Genomic DNA, 13,001 nt, shown 5'->3' on the forward strand with positions numbered 1-13,001 from the left:
CATAAAGTCAGAGGTTCGATCCCCAGCATGTCTATGTGTACCTTGGCAAGAACCAAAAATAGTGAGGGAAAACATTGACATATTTTATTTGGTAAAAGACAACATGAAAATCTCTTCGGCTTGTGTTAACCACAGCTCTTGTTTCGAAGCAAAACCAATAGAGTGAAACAGCAATGCAAAAATGCCGACTTTTTAGGACTCGTTCCTGCAGCACCATCATTATGCAAAGAGCATACGATTTTCATTACAGCCAAACATTACAGCTGTAATGAAAATCGTATATAAAATGTTTTACAGTAAATATTAAAGCTGGGACGGTGCGTGTCTCTGTGACTATCTGTTTGCCGCTCCAGTAAGAGCTCAGCGACACGGGCGATGATATCAGGATGCAGCAGGCAGTCCAAAAGGTCATTAGTGGTTATTGTTCTGTGCACAGGTTCCTCATAATCCTCTGAAGAGATATGTGATGTCAAAACTGCACCGTCACGCGGTGTACTTTGATTTGAACCATCGCTACATTCATGTTTGTCCTGCTGCACTCTGACAGCGGCTGTCCTCTGTGCTGCATCTGAGCTGACGGTGCAGGCCTCCGGAGATTTGACTTCAGAGTTTCGGGAAGGTTTGACCTCCAAATGTTTCTCGGTTTCCAGAGAATACTCTTGCTGACAGCACACGGGGATGAGATGTGGTCCGAAGGGAATACTGAAAGGTGCAGAATCTGAGAACAAATTGCTGTTTCTCCTGATTTGTCCACTGGAGTCACGCTTTAATGTGCGGCTGTCTCTTGGGTCCTGGGTCGCTTTTCTGTGGCAGGAGCCTCCTTGTCTTTGAGCACAAGCTCTCACTGCCAGGTTCACACACTGCATGTTCTCATCATGGGACGCTACGCCTTCCTGCAGGAACAACACAGACAAGCTGTCACAGAGAGATCCAAAAAACAGCAGCCAGGTACTTAAAAAGGCCTCCTGTGTGTGGTTGCTTTTATATCCAAATGCAATACATCTCCATACAACCATCCACACTGATGAAGGTGATGATAACTGTGCACGGCATCATTTTCATTTTCAGAATCGAGTTTATTGCCAGGTACACTTACACATACAAGGAATTTGCTTTGGTGTCTGGAGGTGCAAACATAAACAACATAAGGATATAAGTTTAACAATTAACATGAAAAAAAGTATTTACACCAAATATAAATATACAAAACTAAATACACTTTGTACAGTGAATATATGACAATATATGACACATTGCAGGATATTATATTATATTTTAAGGAGGAGTTGTTAACATGATGCGCATTTATACAATGCATAATGTTTGTGGGGCAGGAGGTAGGAGGTTTTTTTTAGGTTTGAATCCAACATTGGGCCTTTTAAGAAGACAAATATTAGGTGTACTTGGACTGTTATGTTATGACCTATTAATTTCTCTTATCTATCCTGTAAAATAGAAATAAAAAGACTTGGAACTGCCAATCAACCCCATTGATCGCCCAGAGATCCAACCCTGGATAATTGAACTGTAAAAGTGAACATTTCTTTGCTACCTCGGTGGGATTGAGCCAGTCCTCCGGGTCTTCATCACGTTTAAACGCACAGACGACAGCCTTGGTCACAGCTTCACCAACTCTCGCCACATCGTCCTCGTCCTGAAGGGGAAGACAGAGCAGAGTGAGAATTCGGGATAATTACCCTGAATGATGGAGACAGTCTGCAGCGAGATTGTCTTTGACCTTGCAGGGAAAGCTGAAGAGGAACTCTCTCTTTAGATAAACATTCGTGTGGCTGTGGGGGAGGTTTTTCAATGCAGCACACAATCCTTGTTGTGAACACACACTCATCGTAATGACAGGGAATCTCTTACTGTCGGACCGGTTCATTATTCAAAGTGAGAGGGGCCTGATTTAAATGTTGAGCGCTGTGAGGATCAACATCAGCAGGAGGTTTTCAGGGCAAAGACAAAAAGCAGAGATGATGATTCTCTTTTTATTATTTCAGGACGGTTGAATAGCTCAGGATTGGGTTTTCTTACCATCTCGATCCAGGAGTTGATGCTGACAGTGATGGGATCCAAAGACTCCACATAGTGCCACCAGTGTCGGGGGACATAAAGCACCTGAGCAGAGGAGATAAACACGTCAGCAGAGGCTTCGATTTTTCACCCACTCCTTTTCCTTTTTGTCCTGTGATGCACATCTACATGATGATCCTCCTCTAGATGGCAGCATACGCCTTCTCCCCCCTCAGCACAGTGACTTACAATACAGCGGCTTTATTGAAATGAGGGAGCCTCATTATTGATTCCCTGCCTGGTCAGCAGTGCTGATTCATTCGCTGGCGGCCGTCTGACAAGACAAGAGGAACGATCCGTCCTCTGATTTGATTTGCAGAGGTGGAGCGATCTATCAGGAGATGGCTGTAGATACCAAAACTTTACACTCGGTGTCAGCTGCAGGAGTATTTCAAAAGGGCAATGGTGGAAATAATCGAAGTGAACTTGTAGCGATCGTTCAGTTATTCCTCTGGGTAAAACTCAATCAAGGAGTGATCTGGATTTAAGGTGTTTCAAAAAGAATGTCGCCACAAAGAATCAAAGAGAAGAGTGGCACGATTTGGAATGATATCAAATGTGTGTGTTTTTGGTTGTTGGATGTATTGGACTCTCAGCCTAGTTATCTGAAATATTATAGAGATCTTATTAACTGTTTTTTCTGTCTTCTTGTCTTTATTTATTAAATGTTTATTGATTTGTTCTTTTACTTTTGTCTCATGAGTGGTATTAATGTTATTACATTATTGTGTTTCACTTCTTTGTGAGATGGGAATGTCCTCTTGTTTGTGTCTGTACTAAATGTAAGGGGCTGAGAGGCAGGGTAGTTGGAGGCACCTACATCCCCAACAGGTGGCTCCACCCTCTCCCAATCAGCAGTATTGGGAGCAGGTGTGGAGACCCACACAGCAGGTGCTAATCACTCCTTCAAGGGAGACAAAGGAGACAGAGAAGCTCAGTTAGTGTTGGCATACGGAGGCAGCAGGAAGCACCCTCTCTGAGAACAAGTTTGGAGAGCTGGTAAGTCGGTTAGCGGCCCAGCTACCTTAGCCTTGGTTTTGAAAGGTATTTTTGAGTTAAGTAAAAATAAAGCCTTTTTTGATTCAATCACTGCCTCTGTTTTGATTGCTGCGCTACCACTTTCCCAGTCCTGTTACATAAATAAAATGAATGGAAATGGATCTGTGCTCTCAAATTCAATCACTGGCCAGGTATTTTTTTGCTGTGATAATAATACAACAGGTTGTGATACTGGGAACTAAATACAGTTAGGATATTTTACCCAGTTCTTTTCCCATTATCAATCGACCTTAAAAAGCATTATGATTTTCCTACAGGGCTGCTCATCATGGAAAAAACCATGATCACCGTTATTCTGGGCAAAATTGAGATCACAATTATTTAAATGAATGATCTTTGACTTTAAATCCTAAAATGAAATAATTCAAATGTATTTTCTTTAAATTTCAAATAAAATAAAATAAAAGTAACTATAAATTATGAAAGAAATACATTAAATAAATTAAAGATGAAATAAATAAGTATAAGAAATACAAGTGTAATTATATTTTAAATAATCGAGAAAAATAATTTAAATAGACTCTGTTTGGGTAAAAAAAAAGTCTCGCTTTCCTTCATCCTGGCTCGTTCTGAACTTTACCTGACTGTCTAGAAAATGTGGGCTTTTAGTGGGTGGGGGGCAACGAACAACACTGTAAATGAAAGGCGTGCGCTGGATTTAAAACCTGAAGACAAAACCAGTATCAGGAGTCTCAATACAAGTTTTATATTGATTATTTAATCTTTATAATAAAGTCAATTCTTAATTGATATTAAAGGTGTTTAATCGAGCGGCCCAATCAGTGGTGACCCCTACCTGCACGCCGCCCCCCCCACTCCTTCAGAGTTACCAGACAGCTGGATGTGCCGCTGCTGATAGGAGCGTATTTAGTGTGCTCAGGCCCCAGCAGATAGTGGAAAGAGACAGAAGGCTAATTGCTCTGTCACCACTTTGACTCTTGGAAAACAAAAACAATGCAGCTGGAATCTGAAACAAGGCAAAGTGGAACGAACACATCAGAAAGTTCTGCAGTAAGTCAGAGTTGGGAACTACTTTAAAAGTTACAGAAGGCTGGGAAATCAGGACACCGTGACAGCCATTTTCTGATTGCACTACACCTCGATCATAAATGCTGCCCTCTCTGCACTCAGCTGATTTTGGAGTAGAGAAAATGACGGCACTCTGACAGACCCTGTCACTTGATCACCTGTCACTTGACCCTGTTACTCTTCTCCTGAAGCTTCTGACTAAACTTTCCACTTCCAGCCATAAAAAATCTGCAGTCCGTTAAAGGTGATGCAATATAACCAAAGGCCTCATCTTAATTGGGACCCAAGTCACGACAGTTGCCTGGTTTCACACATTTATGGAGGACATCACGGCAAATAAATCTCACTGTTGAGTTTTCTTTCAGGTGTTCTGTTCTTAAGGACCAATAAAGCAATATTTCATGGTTATTGCCTCGGTGTCACAAGCAGTTTGCCCCATAATAGATCTACAGTGCTGCATAACATCAGCAGAAGACTTATGGTGGAGTCTGAAAAACACAACAGAGGAAAATAATGTGGTGACTTATTTCAATTGTTGACACCTTTTTTATTTATCTATTACTTTACTATTCCGTATGGTTTCACTGAGAACATGCAGTACCTGCAGGAGATTTGTATTTGTTATAACTTTTCAGATCAGATTAAGCTGTTTTATTTAATAGTCTTATAATGGTTGCAACATACAATTATTCTCATCAATATTTAGACTAATTCCCTCATTCAATCTTAATGAATCACTAGTTAAGTCTACTGTCGATTAAGGAATCCCTCATAATTTAAAAGCTGGACCAAGAGATTGTTTAACATGATTTAGTTTGTTAAATGTGATAAAATGTGTACTCCTAATTTCATCTCAAGTCTTCCTACTGTCTAAAATTAGGTAAGAACAGGAAGGAAAACCATCTGTTCTGTAAAAACCCTTCTTTTCATGAGCAGAAAAGCTTCTACTACAGTTAAAGGAAGAACAAAATGATGCCTCGATCACTATTCCAACTTTAACATATAAACAATTTCCGCAATAACACCTCATTGGGTCATAAATTAAAATGTACCACCTTAATGGGGACTGAGTTTATATTTATGGCGAAGGAAATTGTCTTTTTCTTTCAGGTTTTGCTCATTTTCTGGCAGCAGTGGACACTATGACAGGTCAACTCTTAATTTAATTCACTATTTAGCATTCAATGTACGCAAAACAAAAAGAAACGGCATCCTTAAGGGAGCAGAACTGATGACGTTTAGCAAATGATGTCATCTCTGTGGTGCATTCAGGGCATCTGAACATGGTTAAAGTGCACATTTAATGACTTTTAGACCTTTTAAATACCTCTAAAAGACAGAAATAAAACAATAACTGGGGGCCTGCTAGAGTAGAAAATCACCAAACTAACCTAAAGTGTACACGGTTATTGAATTTTAAAAAGTCAGAGCAAAAAGGAAAGCGTAACTTACACATTTGGTGACCAATAGACGACAATACCCACCTGCATTTACCATCAAATAAACATAACAGTGCGATACGATCCCAGTAAAAGTCTAAAATGAAGGACCTGCAAAACAATACTGTGTCAAGAGTCCTGACCTGCCCGGGCTGCAGAGTGACAATGTGGGCCCCGGCTCTGTGAAACGCAGGGAACCTCCTCAGGTCCGGGCGGAGGACATCCACCTGGCTGAAGACGCTGGACTCCTCATAGGGGATCCTGGTGGGGTAAAGGTGGACGGTGTCCCGCGGAGGAAAGATGTGCCAGCGCTTCCTGCACACGGGACATAGTATAAGTTCAGATTAAAAGAAAAGAGGGTAAGATCGTTGTTTGAAGTCAATTTAGTTAAAGTTTTATTGCACTGTGAACACCGGATTCTGATTGGTCGATTTGGACATTTCAGAGGCTGCTAAAACTCGATAACACATCGCTTGCTCAGCAAAATAATGAGTGTTACTAAGGAGGAAGAAGGGAGGGAAAGAAAGAGGAGCACTGGACGTCAGGGAAACCACCAGAAGACATTTCCCTATGCGTGTCTTCCTGAGCCTTACATTTTACGGTATTACACTGTATTTTATTGTTTTGTATTTGATCTTTTATTTATTCAGATGTACTTCTTTTCATTTATGTATCATTTACTATGTCTGTTAATCTGTAAAGCCCACTGAAACAGACACATTTTCAGAATATGGGCTGTAAAATAAACTTTGATTTGATTTTCAGTCTACCTACGGTGCTCCTTACCGTCCTTGTACCTGCAGCACCAGGTTACAGCCGTAGGAGTCCTGGTGGCACGGCGTGTTGGCCCCCTCTGTGCCGATCCACACAGTGCTCTCCCTCCCATTACGTCCCTCGAAACCAAACTCGGACCACTGTACGTCCTGCAACACACATTCAAATGCCTATTATCAATCTGAAATAATGGGAAAAATAATTAGTTTTAATGCGCTTTTTGTCCGTGATGACATGACATTTTCACGACTCTGCTATAAGCTCACCCCCACCTCATCATCCGCTTTGACAAGGCCTATTATAAGCAACCAACGGAAGTCTCTGTGCAGTGTTTGTCATGTTTTAAAGAAAACCGGTCTGTCAATCATGTCCTGTCAGTGTAGGTGTAGCTACACCGACAGCATCGTGAATAATGAAGTCATTACCATACATGCAGGCAGCTTTAAATGACAGACTGGTCAATCTCAGACTTTATTCCCCAGCACCATTTATCCTGTAAAGAGCCCCCGCCCGCCCGCCCGCCTGCCTGTCTTAAAGGCATGAATGTCAGCTGGTAATAATTGCAGGTGGATGCCTAATAAAGATTTAGCACAGAGATAAAAAAGGAAATTAATTTGTGGCAGTGGCTTTAGAAAGGATGGCACTTTGATGTCTTTACTTTCCAGAGGACGAGAATAGCAGTTAATATAAAGTCGTGATGAGCAACGGCTTAACATTAAATTGAAAAATGGATCAAATGTTTAAGAGTATCTAAGAAAAACGACTAGAAAAGTTAATATTTTGGCTCTTTCTAAAAAAAGTTGAATTTGTTGATAAACTTGCCATGAGTTTAGAAGTTAATATCACATAAAGAATATTCTATTTAAAGTTGTCTGCTTCTACAGGATGTGAGATCATGCTTTTGGGTCATGTGTAAATCCAAATCCTACAGATTCATGCACGCACGCACGCACGCACGCACGCCACACACACACACACACACACACACACACACACACACACACACACACACACACACATAATGGAAAACCCTCTTAAAGAGGCCTTATTATGCTTATTGCGGGGGTTTCCCTTCCTGTAGTGTGTTATATAGATTTCTGTGCATGTCAATGGTCTGCAAAGGCTAAAATCCAGAGGTTCCTGAAACACCTTGACTAGACTCCTTTGTTTACTTCCATAACATAATGACATCACTATGTATCACTCGCGCTTCTTCTTGGCTAACGTTCCAACACATTGTACGTGATGGTGCTAAGGGGCGGGACATCTCTAATTGGTCAACCTATCACAACAGCTAACAAATCAGAGCAGACTGAGCTCTGGTTTCAGACAGAGGGTGAAAAGAGGAGCTGCAGCACAGGCAGTATGAGAAAAATAAAGAGCTTTCTGAACATTAAAGCATGGAGACATGTCCCGGTAGAGACACCTGTGATTTAACAACATCCATGTTCACAGGAAGTTGATTACCTCAAACATGGCAGGCTGATCTTGAAACAATAAGGCGATGTATTTGTAGTCAGCGTAGGCCCAATAATCTGATTTGGGGTATTCACAGAGAGGCCCTACATCACCCTCCGCCTGGCCCCGGGTCCAGCTGAGGAAGTGCTCCAGTGTTGCCTCCACGTAGGAACACTGGGTTTCAAACAGAGGCGCTATGAGAGCGAGAAAAAGAACAAGAATGAGAGTAATCACTGGAAAATGATGGCACAGTTTCTGTAAACAATTCCACTGTTTTATGCTAAAACAACACAAGTTATAAACCAGCATCACGGCATTATGCATCATCACAGAGGCATGGAATTTAATTTCACCCATTTCTATGAGAAAAATAAATCACAGATGTAGAGATTTATTCCTGTGTTTGTTCTAGTAAACAAAGTGTGTCAATGGTTGAGTGATGGCATTTATAATCCCTCCTGAGAAATGCCCTCCTGTCAGCTGTTGCAGCTGAAAAATTATTCCCAAATTTAATTAGCTGGCTTTTATCAGAGGACAGGCTCTCTGATATTTATCACAGGAGGAATCATTACGGCAGCTTTTTCAGAGCCACATGGAAGCCAAAATACACCAGGTGCTCCAGGCCTACGACCCTCAGTGTTTAGTTTTCTTATGTGATGTTTTTGACGTCATGCTAACTACACTCTAATCTGTATATGAGCAGTTAATTATTATCTGCTCACTGAAAATTCTGTGACGGTAGAAAACGTCTACCAAACTGAAATTGATAAATGATCAATAATGGAGGAGGTTTTGAATGGAAATGGAAATTGCATTGCCATTAGGAAAGTGCTTTGGATTGATGTCTAACAGCGGGAAGTTTGCATTAAAGTAAACCACTGATTACTCAATCAGGAAATCTTTAAGATTCTGCATGTTGAATCCAGATCAATAAATACAAATGGCTTTATTCATTGAGGATAAATCTCCTGTTCTTACTGTTTGTCTCCTCTTTTCTCCCCAGTCTGAATCGGATGAGTTTGTGGAGGCAGCCGGACAGGTGCTCTGCAGTCCAGCGCAGAGCCGGCCAGCCGTCGGTCATGTCGTGAACACTGCTGGCTGCTGCAGGTGACGCAGAATCTGCTGAGCCTTCTCTGGGCTGAAGGCTTTAACAGAGTCAGGGGCAGCCATGGTCTGTGGGTTAAAACACTAAGCAGCTTAGCTATTAAACAACTGGTTTAGATATTATCCCTGTGCCTACTACCTTATACGCTTCCTAACTTCAGCAGGAGAAAGGGGAATTTGTATGCCTTCTGAATAACTGTTTTTGTGTGGGATTAAACGTTGTAAAAGTAAAAAAGCCCAACAATTTCACCAATTTTGACACACCTTAATCCGTAATTGATCACTTGTGTATGATGTGCCTTTTTCTGGTATATTTGATAAGTTGTTTAATAAAGTGGAAAACAAAGTTCTAGTTCACATCTTTGTCAGATTTCAAAAATCCTCATTATTGTTTGACAATGTGTTTGAGTTAAAAAACATCATCAGTTAAGGCATATAAGTGTGTAAACTGACATGTTGCTGTCAATACTTCACCTTTGTTTTCGTCTATAAAAGGATCACGTATCTGACTTTTACTTCCTGTCTGATCGTATTCACTGTAAAGCACTTTCATGACAACAATGCTCATCTCGGATTACTATCTAGAATTACATGAAAGAATATTGACGTTTTGTGACGTTAGCAGAAAACTCAGATAACATTAAGAAGAACATGAACTTCTCAAATTGCCAAACTATCCGCTGAACTTGTCTTAGCAGAAGCAGACTATTATTAGCCAGGGTCTCTGTTTACGATCTGAAACAAGCGTAGCTCTCCTTTCCAATGAGCTAATATCCTTTGAAAGCTAACTTCGCAGAAATAGTAGAGACATAACAACTACGAACAACTCACCTTTCACTACACGTGCAGTGGAGGCTTTGGGCGGAAGTAAACAAACGTCACATGACAGGCTTCTTCATACGTCCCGTAACGGTGAAACTACTCCATTCCGGCTCTGGAACAGGAGCAAAAACTTCACCAATTTCTTTTCTTCTATTATAGTCATATTTATAAAAAGGGAGGGATGGATTTAATGTGAGATATGAAACTGTATTTTTCCTTTTTATTTGTTTATATATTTACTTTATATGAAAATAAAATGAAACTAAATAAACCTGACGAGCCACAATGGCTGCCAGAGGACCACAGTTTCCACTACCCAGGAAACCTCCGTTTGCACATGCGCAGTATAGTTAACTGACAGAAACAAGAAGCTATCGGCTGTTTTTATTTTGTTGTCCTCGACAGAAGTCTCTTTTTCACGTTAATGTGCAGCCTTTGAAACGTGGATTTTTAACACAACACAGACTCTTTACTTACGATGGGTGCCGGTCCGAGCACCGAGGCCGAGAGGGAGCCGCTTCTCGTCCCTTCTCATGCGGAAACAATAACAAACAGTGCCCCAGTTAACAGCCGAGTGTACGGCAGAAGATGGCTGGTTCTGACCCTGTTCTCCCTGCTGGCTCTCATGCAGGGGATGGTGTGGAACTTCTGGGGCCCGATCCAGAACTCAGCCGTCCACGCTTTCGGCTTCACCAAGTCTGACATCGCGGTTCTGGTGCTGTGGGGCCCGGTGGGATTCGTCCCTTGGCTGTTGTTTATGTGGCTGATGGATAAAAGAGGTGAGTTTGGTACACTGTGTCCTGAGACTGAAATAATGGTGCTGTCTGAATTTTCGATATTTAAAATGTTGATGAACCAGTCGTTACTGTATTGTTATGGAAAGGACAACCTTAAGTCCTAGACTCCTCAAACAATGCACTATAAATATATACTTGAAGGACGTACTCTCAGGATCTTGTACTTGAGTAAAGTAGAAGTACTCCGATCTTGTTCTTGAGTAAAGTAGAAGTACTCCGATCTTGTTCTTGAGTAAAGTAGAAGTACTCCGATCTTGTACTTGAGTAAAGTAGAAATACTCCGATCTTGTACTTGAGTAAAGTAGAAGTACTCAGATCTTGTACTTGAGTAAAAGTAGAAGTACTCAGATATTGTACTTGAGTAAAAGTAGAAGTACTCAGATCTTGTACTTGAGTAAAGTAGAAGTACTCAGATCTTGTACTTGAGTAAAGTAGAAGTACTCAGATCTTGTACTTGAGTAAAGTAGAAGTACTCAGATCTTGTACTTGAGTAAAAGTAGAAGTACTCAGATCTTGTACTTGAGTAAAGTAGAAGTACTCAGATCTTGTACTTGAGTAAAAGTAGAAGTACTCAGATCTTGTACTTGAGTAAAGTAGAAGTACTCAGATCTTGTACTTGAGTAAAGTAGAAGTACTCAGGTCTTGTACTTGAGTAAAGTAGAAGTACTCAGGTCTTGTACTTGAGTAAAGTAGAAGTACCAGAGTGTAGGAATACTCTGTCACAGTAAAAGTATTCTAAATGTTCCTCCAGTGAAAGTAGAAAGTACTCTCCTCTAAATGTACTTAAAGTAGCGACAGTAAAAGTAGTCATTGTCTGATTGGTCCATTTCAGAATAATATCTCTGATATGTTTTATAATGATTGATCATTAAAGTGTTCTCAGAGCTGGTAAAGGTGCAGCTAGTTTGAATGGCTTTGTATACTGCAGGGTAGCTGCTGGATTTACTGCAGGTGAACTACAGTCTGATTTAAGGGCTGATTATATTTACCATCATTCATCCTAATCTGCCTAGCAACTAAAGGGGTTAAATAAATGTAGTGGAGGAAAAGTACACCATTAGCAAAAAATGTAAATACTCAAGTAAATGAACTTAGTTTCTTTACACCACAGATCCTAGCATAACTGTCTGCCTCTTGTTTGAATCCCCCCCCCCCCCCCAACTCCTGATATGTTAATATGTTTGATGAATGAGTCACTCAAATGTTTGCTGTTGTTGCTTGATACCCACTTGATAGTCTTATCTCACACAGAGGTTAGTCAGTTGTCTGAGGTTGCAGACTATTTACTGATCCGTCAGATCCTGTAACTCGAGTAGACGTCGATCACAGCTAAATATTCACTTTTTCCTTATAGTTGTTTAACAAACAAGCCTCCATCCTCAAAATGCTTTCATGAGCTCTCATATTTCAATAGCTGTTATATCATATCAATTCAGATTGTTTACTTAAGTATTACTTATTTACTACACTATATTGTTACAAGTAAAAGTCCAGAAAAGTAAGTTCTGTAAACACTGTTATAAATACGTGTAATGGTCCCAGTAGTCAAGGCTTTTGGTATTAAACAGAGACATCAACAAGCAGCCAAAGCAAGTATTTGGTCTTTTTATAACATACTCAACAAGAAAATTGATCAGAAGTAGTTTTAGTTGTATATTAATTTGAACACTTGGCATTAAAAACAGTGTATTGAAACCCCTGCCACTTTTAAAATGAACATAAGTTTAGTGCAAAGTGTTTTTTCAGTGTCCTCTGTCGTGCATCAGATAAGGACGAATGTGAAAGTTAAAAGTGCTGATGCATAAAAAAACAACTTGTGGTACATCTTCTAAATTCACAATGGTGTTGAAACCTCTGAACCCTTCGTAAGATGCTTGGCATGCAGTAGAGCTTTTGACTTGAGCTGCTGAGTCACAGCTCACTTCACCTAACCAGTTCCCCTGCACCACCTGACCGACTGTACAGCGACCCGGCTGCACCGTCAGACAGCATAAACACTTACAGCGCAGTAGCAACACCACAGTCACCAAGATCCTCATCAAACAAAGACTAAGACATTGCAAAACGTACCTTGTGATGCTGATTCATCGACAATTAGAGGTTGCTGCGTGTGTGGTTTGTTTAATTCAAACAAAGGCTATCACATCCACGGTTTCTACAGCTGCGGGAAATCCCTGAAAACAGTGACATGTTGTGTTTCAAATATTTTAAAAGTGCATTTTCTTTTAATTAAGCTTAACAAGAAAGCTCAGTCTTATTGTTAAAAGGCGACACATTTGAAAACAAATACGTTTGTTGTGATTTGTTTTCAACCTCTTTTAGAAAGAAATCATATTGTTTGTTAAAAGGACAAACACTTCTAATTTAAACTGGGTAAGTAGTGCAATAATCAGTATACTAACATACTGTATGCTGTATACAGGTGTATTCACAACAGTTGTAA

At 40.4% G+C, this 13,001-nt stretch overlaps 2 protein-coding genes across 2 annotated transcripts in view; one reads left to right on the plus strand and one right to left on the minus strand.

The window, feature by feature from the left end:
- Positions 1 to 69: 69 nt before the first annotated feature.
- On the minus strand, positions 70 to 9,764 carry hspbap1 (hspb associated protein 1). Its single transcript, XM_063887335.1, is given in 8 exon segments — positions 70 to 893; positions 1,553 to 1,654; positions 2,038 to 2,121; positions 5,747 to 5,918; positions 6,390 to 6,526; positions 7,845 to 8,029; positions 8,814 to 8,921; positions 8,924 to 9,764. Coding segments are annotated over 8 exon segments (1,506 nt in total). The 5' UTR covers positions 9,006 to 9,764; the 3' UTR covers positions 70 to 257.
- Positions 9,765 to 10,126: 362 nt separating this feature from the next.
- The window catches only part of slc49a4 (solute carrier family 49 member 4), a 48,373-nt gene continuing 45,498 nt past the window's right edge, over positions 10,127 to 13,001 (plus strand). The window contains exon 1 of the mRNA XM_063887336.1: positions 10,127 to 10,540. Coding sequence (XP_063743406.1) covers positions 10,240 to 10,540 — 301 coding nt within the window. The 5' untranslated portion in view covers positions 10,127 to 10,239. The remainder of the gene's footprint in view (positions 10,541 to 13,001) is intronic.

This window comes from Eleginops maclovinus, chromosome 7, assembly GCF_036324505.1.
Source record: "Eleginops maclovinus isolate JMC-PN-2008 ecotype Puerto Natales chromosome 7, JC_Emac_rtc_rv5, whole genome shotgun sequence".
NCBI lineage: Eukaryota > Metazoa > Chordata > Actinopteri > Perciformes > Eleginopidae > Eleginops > Eleginops maclovinus.